At 47.4% G+C, this 15,663-nt stretch overlaps 1 protein-coding gene across 1 annotated transcript in view; it reads right to left on the minus strand.

Annotated features, from left to right (window-relative positions):
* Positions 1–316: 316 nt before the first annotated feature.
* The window catches only part of FANK1 (fibronectin type III and ankyrin repeat domains 1), a 106,045-nt gene continuing 90,698 nt past the window's right edge, over positions 317–15,663 (minus strand). Inside the window, exons 7-11 of the mRNA XM_044297169.1 lie at positions 4,091–4,256; positions 2,432–2,575; positions 1,511–1,588; positions 1,360–1,404; positions 317–1,271 (exon numbers count right to left, since the gene is read on the minus strand). Of these exons, the coding sequence (XP_044153104.1) occupies positions 1,227–1,271; positions 1,360–1,404; positions 1,511–1,588; positions 2,432–2,575; positions 4,091–4,256 (478 nt within the window). The 3' untranslated portion in view covers positions 317–1,226. The remainder of the gene's footprint in view (positions 1,272–1,359; positions 1,405–1,510; positions 1,589–2,431; positions 2,576–4,090; positions 4,257–15,663) is intronic.

Here is a 15,663-nt window from a genome sequence, read left to right on the forward strand (position 1 = left end):
ACACATTTATTAATTGTTTTAGGCACATTTCAGACACTTTTTGCGACTTGCCCTACAAGGGTGTGTGGCTTAGTGAAAACGGGCATGGCTTCACTGGAAAGGGGTATGACTGGCATGGTGTCGGACCCCCGCCGATTAGATGTTGATGATCTGTCCAGAGGATAGATCAGTTTAAAAGAACTGCAGAACCCCTTTAAAGCTCCACTAACACTTCCACAAACTCTGCATTAATCAATAGTACAGTGTTTGTACAGTACATAAGGAATAACACTATTTCTGGCCATTATATCACTTGTATCTGGCATGTTTTAGCGGTTCCCTCTGTGCATAGTGAATGTCTAGTTTGCAGTTCTCTCAGATATGGTGGGTGGAGACTAGCTGCTATCCACTGCACACAGAAAGTAGAGAAGAATCAGCTTCCTAATCTTCTGTTGTGTACTCATAATCAGCCCTGAGATCATGGAGGACATTACAAAGAGGTAGTGACCTGTATGGTGGTCATTAAAGAAAGTTTATATCTCAGCTCATGTAGCTCCAGGAGTCTGCTAGTCTGTGTGTGCTCCTGCTCACTCCCCTCCCTTCCCATCTCCATAGACTTGCACTGACATGTCTAATACAAGCCTCCTGTTGAACTGTTCAGTCTTGGACAGTATTAAGGTATTTTTCTATGTAAAAAGCAATTAGCAGGGGGGGTAAACAGCTCATAACACGAGATCTAGACATTTCTCACTGATCAGACATATTACAAAGTTTGCTGTGGTCACTTGTTCTAATGATTCATGCAAAGTCGTGTGACAAGTTAGTGACTATTTAAATGATGCACCTTGTGCCACAATCTTGGCACATTTTTTGAAGTAAGCTAAGCCAACAAATACAATTGACAGGGCCAGGCAAGATGACGATGCAGGAACCTGACCCTGTCAAGCAACAGCTATTTTTTGGGAATAGCACTGTATCAGTTTTGCCTGGAGTGTTCCTTTAAAATATACCAGATGCAGGGAATATCCTGCACCCGCCTGAAGCTAGGGTGAGTCTGCCATGCGATTACAACTTTTCAACGATAAAATCGTCCTGTTTTCCAGAAAAGGAATGTGAGGAGAAGCGGCAGGGTGCGGGTATACCCTTGAACAACTGCCGCTCTTTAATGTATTGTCATAGCAGAGGGCTCCATATGTAGGCTGTCAGCATAATCAAAAGAGGGTTTATATGTAGATGCAAAGCGTCTCCTAAAGAATCTCCTTCTTCATGTCTTCTAATATCACCACCATATTCTGTCAGGAAGATGAAAGCACGGGGGTGAAGAAAGAGAGTCTTTTCAACATTTGATTCATTCTGCAGCGCAAACCATCATCTCCTTACCTGTCTGTTGAAAGCTTTAGCCATTTCTGAGATGCCTATTCCGTACTGCGGGGAAAAAAAAAAAAAAGAGAAAGAAGAGAGAACCTTATCTTAACCTTTCAGTCTGATAGCTGCCGCGCGGAATACAATTTCTTCTGGCGATTTTCAATACCTCATTTGTGATGCTGCCGTCTGCACCATTTTCTATTAGTAAACGGACCAGGCGCTCATGGTTATTTAATGCTGCAACCTAAAGAGAAAAAAATATATAAAATGTGTAAAATGAGGACTCCGTGAACTTAATGCAGCAAACAACTGGGCGACGGTACATGTTCTACTGGAAAACCTCACAACAGTCCAGGGAGCTCACAATTTCCAAGTTCTAGACACTCAGATATCTGCTAAGAGCCCTCTGTCCGAGAGGAACTCCTGACATATACCGCCCATGGAAGGCTGTGATGTACAGGTATATAGCGGAATATGTAGGCTGCAATTAGGCACGCATAGTAAAATAAAAAACACCATATATCACGTGCTATACATTTGTGTACCATGCTGGTGCATGCCGGCTGAGTGTATGCCAAAAGGACATACATCAATAGGGGCTTAGGAATATGTTGAGGAGCTTTTACAAAGATGCCTGCCATTCTGAGTATATACTGGGAGCTTTCCAAAACGCGTCTGCCAAATGTAGGGGCCGAAACGAGATGTGACGAGGAAGATTATGCAAATATTATGTAATTTAGACAATTATATAATGCAACCAATTATATCTAAAATAATATAGAAAGATATGTACAGTATACTCTAAACCCAGCTACTGAGAATGCCAGGACAGTGGGGCTGCCATTTACCTCCTGAGTTCTGCACAGATAAGATTGACGTACAATTAAATGTCACCTTGCCGGTGACATTCCCGTGTCTTCCATCGCCTCCGCCTCTGTCAGTGCTAGTCCGTATACTATTCAGCATGTTTTTTTTCCGATTATCTGACCTTATTATATCAGAACCAGCGAGCAGATACGGTACAGGGACACCTCCGACATCTTTATATTGCATATACTGTAGTTTTAAATGACAGCTCAGTCCATACCATCAGGGGGGTCTTCCCATCCTTGTCCTTTACATTGACGTCTGCTCCGGCAGCAATTAAACGCTGAGCAACGTCCGGGTTTCCAGTCACTGCCGAAACGAGCATTAGTGGAGTCCATCGTGAACAGGAATCTTTAACATCAACCTATAGGAAATCAATCCGCCAAATGATGAAAGGTCCAGGAAGCTCCACACAGATCTACACATTGCTAGTCAAAGAATCTACACGAAGTCCCAAGCATATGAATATACCATGGATCCATACAGCTGCCGAGTTTTAAGAAGCCTTAAAGGGGTTTTGTAAGATTTTTTAACTGATGACCTACCCTCTGCATAGGTCATCAGTATCTGATTGGTGGGGGTCCGGCACCCAGGACCCCTACAGATCAGATGTTTGAGAAGGCACTGCCTCTCCCAGTAGCGCCGCAACCTTCTCTCAGCTCACCAAGCGCAGCTCTGTACATTGTATAGCGGCAGTGTTTGGTATCGCAGCTCAGCCCCATTCACTTCAATGGGGCTGAGCTATGAATAGGTCATGTGACCGATAAACATGACATCATATGACCTAGAATAATCTGCGAGAAGGCTATGGCACTACTGGAGCGCTGGTCAAAGAACTGATCAGTGGCGGTCCTGGGTTTCAGACCACCAGTGAGATACTGATCTCAGAAAGCCCCTTTAATATGGCACCCACAGACCTCCAAATGCCTCTGGTTTTATCAGGAGGCATGCAGATCTTTTTTGCCTCACTCCATTGAATATTGTATTATGGAGCTATCCACCCCTGCAATCACTGCAGCATTTTATTTCCACCCAGGCAGCCCCCCTGATGCTCGCATCGGAGCATCTTATGCTCCGATGTGCTGGATCGCGCAGGGCACGGGCTCTTTTGTTTTTAATAACACACTGCTGGGCGGAGGCTTCCGCCCGGCAGTGTGCTCGGTGATGTCACCGGCTCTCATGGGCGTGCTTTAGCGCTGCCCTATTTGTTTTACTGGCTAGGGCAGCGCTAAAGCCCGCTGGTGCTGGTGACGTCACCGGGCTTCCTGGCAGCCCCATGGAAAGCCCCGGTTCGTCACCGGAACTCCTGAAAATGCCTTTGCCCTGCGCGATTTAGCGCAGGACAAAGGAGAGCATCGGAGCTCCAATGCTCAAGTCAGGGGGCTGCCTGGGTGAAAATGGAGGTATGTGCGGGTTCAACTCTGAACCCGGACAACCCCTTTAAAGGTCTGTGCATTAAGCCTTACTTTTAGCTGGAAAATAATTAGAATGAATAAATAGTACAAGTGAATATAAGAAACTTTGCAATATATCTTATCAGAGAAAGATGCTTTCTTCTTCTCTTATCAGGCTTCTCTCCCGCTCCCCCTTCCTCTTCACTAAAGGGCCTTATTAAACCAACAGATTATCTGACCATTTCCGGTCCAATCAGGCCAACAGTTGGTGTATATAATAAAAGATTTGTGTGTGTAAATGGCCAACTGACCAATGATTGGTCAGAAAATCTGTTGGTGTAATACAGGCCTAACTCTCAATTTACAGCTCAGATCCACCTTCAGTGAAGATGGGTGCCTGCTCACTAAAGGATCCAGGAGGATCCAACATTCCAGGTTTTTTATCCAGAAATAATCACTAATAAAACAAACTGTTGGTAGCGTACCTCACAGCCATCAGCAATCATCCATTCAATGAGTTTTAGATTGTCCCCATCTACTGCCCAGTGCATGGCGGTGCATCCTCCCTTATCCCGGTTCTCCCAAGATGCTCCTTGTCTTCTTAAGTACTCCACAACTTCCAGGTGTCCAGAAAAACAAGCCAGCATTAGACTGCAAAGACAGAAGGGTTAGAACTTGAAGACATGGAAGGTGTTCTGCAGTTTGTTTAAACTGATGATCAATCCTCTGGATAGATCATCAGCATCTGATCGGCAGAGGTCCGACACCCGGGACTCCCACCGATCAGCTGTTTAAGAAGGCAGTGGCACTCCAGCAGCGCCGCGGCCTTCTCACCGTTTACCGCCGGCCCAGTGACGTCACGACTAGTATCACAGGCCTGGGTGGGGCTAAGCTCTGGTCCCTTGAATGGAGCTTAGCCCCGTCCAGGCCATTGATACTAGTCGTGACGTCACTCGGCCAGCGGTAAACAGTGATCGGCGGGGGTCCCGATCAGATGCTGATGATCTATCCAGAGGATAGATCATCAGTTTAAACAAAGTGCAGAACCCCTTTAAAGATATATAAGCACTTCATATAGACAAGTTGGGAGAAGAATAGATCATTTCAGCTTGTGAGGGGTTAAAATAACCAATGGAAAAGTTACTGACGGACATCAATCTTGGGAATCCTGGTCCCAAAAGAAGATGTGCATCTCCTGATGTCTGCATCAGATCTCAGCTACCAATCTTGAGTCGTTAATTCCATACTGAGCCCAGACATTGCTACCTCAGAAGAAGATTTGCTTACTGGTAAGAAATATCTTCTAACCATATGAATTTGGGGTTTTCTTTTAACTATGCACATATAGAGCTGTTCATCCTGAGCTTACTGGTTCAAATATATATATATATATATATATATATATATATATATACATACATACACACATATATACACTACGTGCAGAATTATTAGGCAAATGAGTATTTTGACCACATCATCCTCTTTATGCATGTTGTCTTACTCCAAGCTGTATAGGCTCGAAAGCCTAATACCAATTAAGCATATTAGGTGATGTGCATCTCTGTAATGAGAAGGGGTGTGGTCTAATGACATCAACACCCTATATCAGGTGTGCATAATTATTAGGCAACTTCCTTTCCTTTGGCAAAATGGGTCAAAAGAAGGACTTGACAGGCTCAGAAAAGTCAAAAATAGTGAGATATCTTGCAGAGGGATGCAGCACTCTTAAAATTGCAAAGCTTCTGAAGCGTGATCATCGAACAATCAAGCGTTTCATTCAAAATAGTCAACAGGGTCGCAAGAAGCGTGTCGAAAAACCAAGGCGCAAAATAACTGCCCATGAACTGAGAAAAGTCAAGCGTGCAGCTGCCAAGATGCCACTTGCCACCAGTTTGGCCATATTTCAGAGCTGCAACATCACTGGAGTGCCCAAAAGCACAAGGTGTGCAATACTCAGAGACATGGCCAAGGTAAGAAAGGCTGAAAGACGACCACCACTGAACAAGACACACAAGCTGAAACGTCAAGACTGGGCCAAGAAATATCTCAAGACTGATTTTTCTAAGGTTTTATGGACTGATGAAATGAGAGTGAGTCTTGATGGGCCAGATGGCTGGATTGGTAAAGGGCAGAGAGCTCCAGTCCGACTCAGACGCCAGCAAGGTGGAGGCGGAGTACTGGTTTGGGCTGGTATCATCAAAGATGAGCTTGTGGGGCCTTTTTGGGTTGAGGATGGAGTCAAGCTCAACTCCCAGTCCTACTGCCAGTTTCTGGAAGACACCTTCTTCAAGCAGTGGTACAGGAAGAAGTCTGCAAGGTAAGAAAAACATGATTTTCATGCAGGACAATGCTCCATCACACGCGTCCAAGTACTCCACAACGTGGCTGGCAAGAAAGGGTATAAAAGAAGAAAATCTAATGACATGGCCTCCTTGTTCACCTGATCTGAACCCCATTGAGAACCTGTGGTCCATCATCAAATGTGAGATTTACAAGGAGGGAAAACAGTACACCTCTCTGAACAGTGTCTGGGAGGCTGTGGTTGCTGCTGCACGCAATGTTGATGGTGAACAGATCAAAACACTGACAGAATCCATGGATGGCAGGCTTTTGAGTGTCCTTGCAAAGAAAGGTGGCTATATTGGTCACTGATTTGTTTTTGTTTTGTTTTTGAATGTCAGAAATGTATATTTGTGAATGTTGAGATGTTATATTGGTTTCACTGGTAAAAATAAATAATTGAAATGGGTATATATTTGTTTTTTGTTAAGTTGCCTAATAATTATGCACAGTAATAGTCACCTGCACACACAGATATCCCCCTAAAATAGCTAAAACTAAAAACAAACTAAAAACTACTTCCAAAAATATTCAGCTTTGATATTAATGAGTTTTTTGGGTTCATTGAGAACATGGTTGTTGTTCAATAATAAAATTAATCCTCAAAAATACAACTTGCCTAATAATTCTGCACTCCCTGTATAATATTAGAACTGGTATGAGACTTAAAGGGAACCTGTCATGTGGATATTTGATTATAATCTAACTAATTATATACAATCATTAACTACTAAAAAGTACCTTAGATGTATTCACTTACTGGTGTGACAGATGGTTACCTCATAATATACACACAAAGATGCCACATGCCGCATGCTAATGAGCTGATTTGAGTCCAGCGTGATGTCATTGAGTCCAGCGTTTATTTAATTAACAGCTATAGCCACTCCCCTGCCCACCTGCTGCTGATTCATATGGAAAATAACTGTCATTCAGCAGCAGGTGGGCGGGGAGAGTCAGGAGCTCATGAATATTCAGGACTCCTCATTATCAGCTGGAGCTTTTCAATACAAGATGTTGGCAGATTGACTGGGTCAATTAAAGAAAGTGACCCAGCATTTTGCTAAGAGAATCAGTCACTTATTTATGTTGCCCTTAGTTAGGACACCATAAAACTGGTGACAGGTTCCCTTTAAGGTCCCATTCACATAACCGTATTTTTGGTCCTCATCCGATCCACATTGAAATGAATGGGTCTGCAACAAATCCATATGTCCGATCTGTAGTCCCGCAAAAAAGATAGAACATGGCCTATTCTTTTCCGTTTGGCGGACAAGGATAGGCATTGTTACAATGGATCCACAAAAAACTGATAAAACATGGAAGTCACACAGATGTCATCTGTATTTTCTGCGCATCCATGTATTGCGGACCACAAAAAACATACGGTCGTGTAAATGCACGCTTAAACAGACAGAACAGTAAGGGCTCATTCAGAGGACTATCTGTTTTGCAGTCTGCAAATTGCGGATCCGCAAAACAGAGATACCGGCCACGTGCCTTCTGCATTTTATGGAACAGCCTGCCCTATGATAGAAATACCTATTCTTGTCGGCAATTGAGGACAAAAATAGGACATATTCTATATTTTTTGCGGGCAGCGGAACGAAAGTATGGATGAGGATAGCACACGGTGTGCAGTCCGCTGGTCGCCTGAATGAGCCCTAAGTTTATTACACACAGTTTCTATAGGAGGAGTCAAAAGTCACGGGACACCCTATTATTTCAGAAAGGAAAGGAAAAATAAAATCTCTGAAGGCCCCAGCCAGTAACGGGTGAGGGGGCCTATCTTTTAGGCTATGAACAGAACATGGCCACGATGTTAAAATCCGCCATATTGGCAAATTTTTCCAATGGGAAGGGGGTCATGTAGTATATCAAAGAAGATCAGGATTTTCTCAGAAACCGATTCCCGCAATCAGATTTGCAATATCTCTTGTGGTTCAAAAGTTATCAATACAGAGATTTCAAAACTTTTGTCGTTACAGGTAACTGAAGATGGAATCTGTGTTCAGCACCACGGACAACACATTGAACACGTCAAATAGCATCACAGGGAACGTTCCCGGTTGCTGTTGCAACTTTGTGTTGATAACTTTTAAACCACAAGAGATATTGCAAATCTGATTGCGCCAATCGATTCTGGTCTTCTCCGATATGCTACATGAATCCCTTCTCATTGAAAACATTTGCTCTTGATCCAATATGCCATAGCCTAAAAGATAGGCCACCCTCACCCATTACTTGCTGGGGTATTCGGATATTTCATTTTCCCTTTTCCCCATTTTCATTTTCACCCGTGTCCCGCGACTTTTGACTCACCCTGTACATTACACTTAAAAGGCTGCCTGGGATTTTTTTTTAAATAGTTGTTTTCTTCCAGAAATTCCTACCTGTCCACAGGTTGCATCCAGTATTCTAATGAAATACATGTGGCTGGGCTGCAATACCAGACACAACCTGAGGACAGGTGTGGTGCTGTTTTTGGAAGAAAGCAGCCATGTTTTTTAATAAAAAAATTTTGGTTCAGGAAGTATTCTATCAGACTCCCCCTAGTGGAGGGTGCAGGCTGACACCATTTTATCTTTTCCCTTCTTGACTGTGCAGGGGATTTGAGATAAACAGAACCCTACAATAAGAAATCATTCTGCACACGTTGTTGGACCTAGCCTGATCAAACGGTGCTGAAATGGAACCCTGCGGCGGGCAGCAGGTGAGTAACGCCCAGTCGTTGTAGGTTGGTCTGGCCAAAAGGGTCCCAAAGGTGGACAACCCCTTTAAGTTCTATTCATACAGAGCAGCTGAAGAAAGATCATCCACTGTTGCTTTAGGTACAATTGTACATACATTTCTAGCTTTAAAATTAAATTGGCACATTGGACGTGGCCTTCTCTTTGCATTTCTTCTCATTGACATAAAAAATAAAATAAAGTTAAGGGTCTGAATTTGCAGGTCCAGATGTAACTTTGGCAGCTCTTCACCTCACTCTCCTATACGCTGGATTATTTTTCTATTTTTTCTATTTTTAATTTTGTATTTTTTCATATTTCAAATGAAGGTGGTGGTCGTAGTGCAGAAGAGGGCCTTCTGCCAGAAAAATGAAGGGTTTTGTTTAGGCAAAGACAAACATGCACATTAGTTTCCTTGTGGCTGGTGAATAAAATAACAGGTTTGCCTTGACTGACAGTGTATGAGGAGCGGAGGGTGCAGAGCGTTCTTCTTCTGGCCTCCTTCTCTGTCACCTGTTTATAAAACACCTTGTGGGGAATAATCGCCGAAGACAGGACCGGCCAATAATGTGCGCTAAACACACAGAGCTGGGGGGGCCCGGCTGGTTCACGGTGTTCTGGCCCTGCGCTCCCGCAGCAGATTCATTCAGACAGGTGAACTGCAGCACGTGGACATTATATAACAGGCTCTTCCAGTCACTGCACTTTATTTTTGCTTTAATAGGTCCCTATATGTACAAAAATAACCACAATGGCAGCTGGAGATGTGTATTAGATGTAGAGCAGCCAGGAATGTTGCATGTATCCTGCAGATTTGGGGTCTTTTTACCTCCCTCTCCAAACTTACTGAGAGGATGGGCTAATCTCCTACACTGCGCCAATCAGATGTCACCCCCTACTATACAAAGAGGTACAGTTGCAAGAAAAAGTATGTGAACCCTTTGGAATGATATGGATTTTTGCACAAATTGCTCATAAAATGTGATCTGATCTTCATCTAAGTCACAACAATAGACAATCACAGTCTGCTTAAACTAATAACACTCAAATAATTAAATGTTACCATGTTTTTATTGAACACACCATGTAAACATTCACAGTGCAGGTGGAAAAAGTATGTGAACCCTTGGATTTAATAAATGGTTGAACCTCCTTTGGCAGCAATAACTTCAACCAAACGCTTCCTGTAGTTGCAGATCAGACGTGCACAATGGTCAGGAGTAATTCTTGACCATTCCTCAGCAATATTCTTGGGATGTCCGGTGTGAATCGCTTTCTTGAGGTCATGCCACAGCATCTCAATCGGGTTGAGGTCAGGACTCTGACTGGGCCACTCCAGAAGGTGTATTTTCTTCTGTTTAAGTAATTCTGTTGTTGATTTACTTCTAGGCTTTGGGTTGTTGTCCTGTTGCAACACCCATCTTCTGTTGAGCTTCAGCTGGTGGACCGATGGCCTTAAGTTCTCCTGCAAAAAGTCTTGGTAAACTTGGGAATTCATTTTTCCTTCGATGATAGCAATCCGTCCTGGCCCTGACGCAGCAAAGCAGCCCCAAACCATGATGCCCCCCCACCATACTTCACAGTTGGGATGAGGTTTTGATGTTAGTGTGCTGTGCCTCTTTTTCTCCACACATAGTGTTGTGTGTTTCTTCCAAACAACTCAACTTTGGTTTCATCTGTCCACAGAATATTTTGCCAGTACTGCTGTGGAACATCCAGGTGCTCTTGTGCAAACTGTAAACGTGCAGCAATGTATTTTTGGACAGCAGTGGCTTCCTCTGTGGTATCCTCCCATGAAATCCATTCTTGTTTAGTGTTTTACGTATCGTAGATTCGCTAACAGGAATGTTAACATATGCCAGAGACTTTTGTAAGTCTTTAGCTGACACTCTAGGATTTTTCTTCACCTCATTAATGTCATGGTCTTACCTTCTTACTGTTCTCCTTCGTTTGACATGTGCTGGCGGCCATCTTGGTTTCTGGGTTTCTTGTAGCCTCCCACCCTGCGGCTTCTCCTTCCCACTGGGAGGAGCTGGATGCCTAGCTCATATATATAGGAGGTCTGTGGCTTCAGTTCCTCGCTTGGTCCTCCTGTGTTCACATGCTTCTAAGACTGCTGCTGCTTCTGGTTCCTGATCCTGGCCTCGTCTGACTACCCTGCTGGTTCCTGATCCAGGCTTTGTCTGACTACCCTTCTGGTTCCTGACCTCTGTCTACGCAAGACCCTGCTTCGGCTTAGCCATCCGTTTGGACTTTTGCTTACAGCTTGATTTTCAATAAAGCCTTCTTATTTCCACTTATCTCTTGTTGTACGTCTGGTTCATGGTTCCATGACATTAGGACCAAGCCATGAATTCTGACGGTACAGGGCCATCCTCGCTACCTACGCTGGTTGCCAGACTTGATCAGCAGGATCACCTGTTGGGTCGGTTCGCTGTGGCGTTGCAAACCCTGCTTGAACGCACGGCTCATTTCGCTTCCGTTGCCGATGGGTCGGTTGTCGCTCCTGGGCCCGCTCCTACTGCCGCTCCGGTTGTTGCGCCAGAGTCTACCCCGACACCTGTTGCTGCGCCTGCGGTGTCTCGGGGTATGACCGGTTCTGCCCCCCTTCCACAGCGCTTTGGGGGAGAGCCAACTCAGTGCCGAGGTTTCCTTAACCAGGTGGGCATTTATTTCGAGTTGCTGCCACATGCCTTTCCTACTGAGAGATCAAAGGTGGGCTTCTTGATCTCGCTGCTCTCGGACAAGGCCTTGGCCTGGGCCAGCCCTTTATGGGAGAACAACAATCCGGTGGTTGCCGAGTTTTCCGGTTTTGTTGCTTCTCTTCGGAAGGTATTCGATGTGCCGGCTCGTGCTGCCTCTGCTGCGAAGCTCCTTATGTCCATCAGACAGGGTTCACGATCCGTAGCTGAATACGCCATTGAGTTTCGTACCCTGGCAGCAGAGGTGGGCTGGAATAATGAGGCTCTGGTCGCTGCTTTCTCTCATGGTCTCTCGGATGCCTTGAAGGATGAGGTTGCAGCTAAGGACCTACCAGTGGAGCTCGAGTCTCTTATTTCTTTCCTGATTTTGATTGACACCAGACTCAGGGAGAGACCTTCCTTTAAGGAGAGCCTGCGGAGGTCTTCTAACAGATTGGCGCCTACGTTTGCTGTCCCACCCGTGCCTCCCTCTCCTCCCACGCCTCCTGGGGATGACTTGTCTGGGGGTGAACCCATGCAGCTGGGGTTTGCTCGCCTGTCCGAGGGGGAGAGGGTACTCCGGAGACGCGAGGGCCGATGCATGTACTGTGGTCTCGGTGGGCATTTTCGGTTGGCATGTCCGAACCGTCCGGGAAACGCTCGCACCTGAGATCCTGTCGGGGGCAGATCTTGGGTGGAGTCTCCTCGTCCCCGGTTTCCCGTGTTGACAAACCACTGATCACTGTTGTCCTCTCCTGGGTCGGGGGCTCGGTGACGACCCAGGCGTTGGTGGACTCTGGTGCTGGTGGTTTGTTCATTGATAGTGTGTTCGCTGCCGCCAATTCCATTCCTCTGCAGCCTCGAGGTTCCCCACTGGCTCTTGAGGCGATAGACGGCAGACCCCTTCTGCCGCCACACGTGACTCATGAGACCCTTCCAGTGGGGATAGCCATTGGTGCCGTTCACAGAGAGTCGGTCTGTCTCCAGGTGATTTCGTCTCCACACTACTCGGTGGTCTTGGGGTACCCCTGGCTCCAGAAGCATAATCCGACTTTCGATTGGAGATCGGCCGAGATCCTCTCGTGGTCACCGCAGTGTGGGGCTAGTTGCATCCATGGGCCTGTCAAGTTGCTGTGTACTTCCTCGGACTCTCTGTTGCCTCCTGAATACGAAGAGTACCGGGATGTATTCGATAAGGTGCGCGCGGTTGCCCTACCTCCGCACCGCCCATACGATTGTGCCATAGAGTTACAATCTGGTGCCGTTCCTCCTCGTGGCAAAGTCTATCCACTGTCGGTAGCGGAGAATGAGGCCATGGAGGAGTACGTGAGGGAGGCGCTTTCACGCGGACACATTCGCAAATCCTCGTCCCCGGCAGGGGCTGGATTTTTCTTTGTGAAAAAGAAGGGCGGTGAGTTGAGGCCTTGCATCGATTACAGGGGTCTCAATCGCATCACGATCAAGAACGCTTACCCGATACCCTTGATTTCCGAGCTGTTCGATCGCCTCAAAGGGGCCACGGTCTTTACCAAACTCGACCTGAGGGCGGCATATAACCTGGTAAGGATCAAGGCGGGCGATGAGTGGAAGACCGCGTTTAACACCAGGACCGGTCATTATGAATCCTTGGTTATGCCCTTTGGGTTGTGCAATGCGCCCGCAGTCTTCCAGGAATTCATCAACGATGTTTTCCGTGACCTGTTGCAGCAGTGTGTGGTGGTCTATTTGGATGACATCTTGGTATATTCTGAATCCATGGAGGCCCACATTATGGATGTCAGACGAGTGTTGCAACGGTTACGAGAGAACAGGCTGTTCGGTAAGCTTGAGAAATGCGAATTTCACCGATCCCAGGTAACCTTCTTAGGTTACATCATTTCCGCTGAGGGGTTCTCCATGGATCCTGAGAAGGTTTCGGCTGTCTTACAGTGGCCCCAGCCCAGTGGTCTCCGTGCCCTGCAGCGCTTTTTGGGCTTCGCCAATTATTATCGGAAGTTCATCAGGGACTTTTCTATGCTAGCCAAGCCTCTCACGGATCTGACCAGGAAGGGCAGTAATTTCCAGGTCTGGCCGCTCGAGGCCATCCGAGCTTTTGAGGCTCTAAAGTCCGCCTTTGTGTCGGCTCCGATTCTGTCGCATCCCAACCCTGGGTTGCCCTTTGTCCTCGAGGTGGACGCGTCTGAGACGGGAGTAGGCGCCCTTCTGTCTCAGCGTAGAACACCAGAGGGTCCTCTGCTTCCTTGTGGGTTTTACTCCCGGAAACTGTCTTCCGCGGAGTGCAACTATCAGATTGGTGACAGGGAGTTATTGGCCATCGTGCAGGCCCTTAAAGAATGGAGGCACTTGCTCGAGGGTTCGGTGGTTCCGGTTCTCATCCTGACGGACCACAAGAATCTGACCTACCTTTCTGAGGCCAAGAGATTGACACCACGTCAGGCCAGATGGGCTCTGTTCTTGTCACGTTTTAATTACGTGGTCTCCTACCTACCCGGTTCCAAGAACATCAGAGCGGATGCCTTATCACGGCAGTACTCCGAGCTGTCCGGGGAGGAGTCGATTCCGACTTCGGTCATACCTCCGAATCAGATCCTGGCCGCCATTCGCACCAGCCTGACCTCTCCCCTGGGTGAGCAGATTTTGGCGGCTCAATCTGGTGCTCCCTCTGGGAGACCCAACGGCAGGTGTTTTGTGCCTGAGGAGTTGCGCACTCGGTTGTTGCGAACCTACCATAACTCCAAGGCCGCGGGGCATCCTGGAAAGAATCAGCTGTCCTGGGCTGTTTCACGTCTGTTCTGGTGGCCTTCTCTACGTTCCGACATCGCCGCATATGTAGCGGCATGCTCCGTTTGTGCCCAGAGTAAGTCCCCTCGGCACCTTCCGTTGGGCCTTTTGCAACCCATAGCCACCGGGGAGCGCCCATGGTCACACCTGGGGATGGATTTCATTGTGGACCTCCCTGCATCCCGAGGCCATACGGTCATTCTCATGATTGTGGATCGGTTTTCCAAAATGTGCCACTGTGTTCCTCTCAAGAAGTTACCCTCTGCACAAGAGTTGGCCACGATTTTCGCCAGGGAGGTCTTCCGGTTGCACGGTTTGCCCAAGGAGATTGTGTCGGATCGGGGGAGTCAGTTTGTGTCCAGGTTCTGGCGCGCCTTTTGCTCCCAGTTGGGGATTCATCTCTCTTTCTCCTCGGCCTACCACCCTCAGTCCAATGGGGCCGCAGAACGATCCAATCAGGCCTTGGAGCAATTCCTTCGTTGCTATGTCTCCGATCACCAAGACAATTGGGTTGACCTCCTGCCTTGGGCTGAGTTTGCCAGGAACACGGCGGTGAACTCTTCCTCTGGGACGTCTCCCTTCATGGCCAATTATGGGTTCCAACCTGCCGTGTTACCGGAGGTATTCTCTCCCCAGGATATTCCGGCTGTGGAGGATCACCTTTCCGTCCTACGTGCTTCTTGGGTACAGATCCAGAGGTCCCTTGAGGTCTCTGCGCAGCGCCAGAGACTCCAGGCTGATCGCAGACGAGCGCCCGCTCCTTCCTACCAGGTCGGAGACCGTGTATGGTTGTCCACCCGCAACCTCAACCTTCGAGTGCCCACTCCCAAGCTGGCGCCTCGCTTTGTTGGTCCCTTCCGAGTGCTTCGCAGGGTAAACCCGGTAGCCTATGCCCTTGCGCTTCCTCCTGGCATGCGGATCTCCAACGTGTTTCATGTCTCCCTGTTGAAGCCATTGGTGTGTAATCGTTTCACTTCCTCGGTTCCTCGGCCCCGTCCGGTCCAAGTGGGCAATCGTGAGGAATATGAGGTGAGCAATATCCTGGACTCACGCCTGGTCCGCGGTCGGTTGCAGTTTTTGGTCCATTGGCGTGGTTATGGTCCAGAGGAGCGTTCCTGGGTTCCCTCCGCAGATGTCCATGCTCCTGCTTTGCTCCGAGCCTTCCACGCACGCTTCCCTCAGAAACCGTTCCTTACTCCGCGGAGGAGGGGCCCTTGAGGGGGAGGTACTGTCATGGTCTTACCTTCTTACTGTTCTCCTTCGTTTGACATGTGCTGGCGGCCATCTTGGTTTCTGGGTTTCTTGTAGCCTCCCACCCTGCGGCTTCTCCTTCCCACTGGGAGGAGCTGGATGCCTAGCTCATATATATAGGAGGTCTGTGGCTTCAGTTCCTCGCTTGGTCCTCCTGTGTTCACATGCTTCTAAGACTGCTGCTGCTTCTGGTTCCTGATCCTGGCCTCGTCTGACTACCCTGCTGGTTCCTGATCCAGGCTTCGTCTGACTACCCTTCTGGTTCCTGACCTC

Source organism: Bufo gargarizans, chromosome 6, assembly GCF_014858855.1.
Source record: "Bufo gargarizans isolate SCDJY-AF-19 chromosome 6, ASM1485885v1, whole genome shotgun sequence".
In the NCBI taxonomy this organism is placed as follows: domain Eukaryota; kingdom Metazoa; phylum Chordata; class Amphibia; order Anura; family Bufonidae; genus Bufo; species Bufo gargarizans.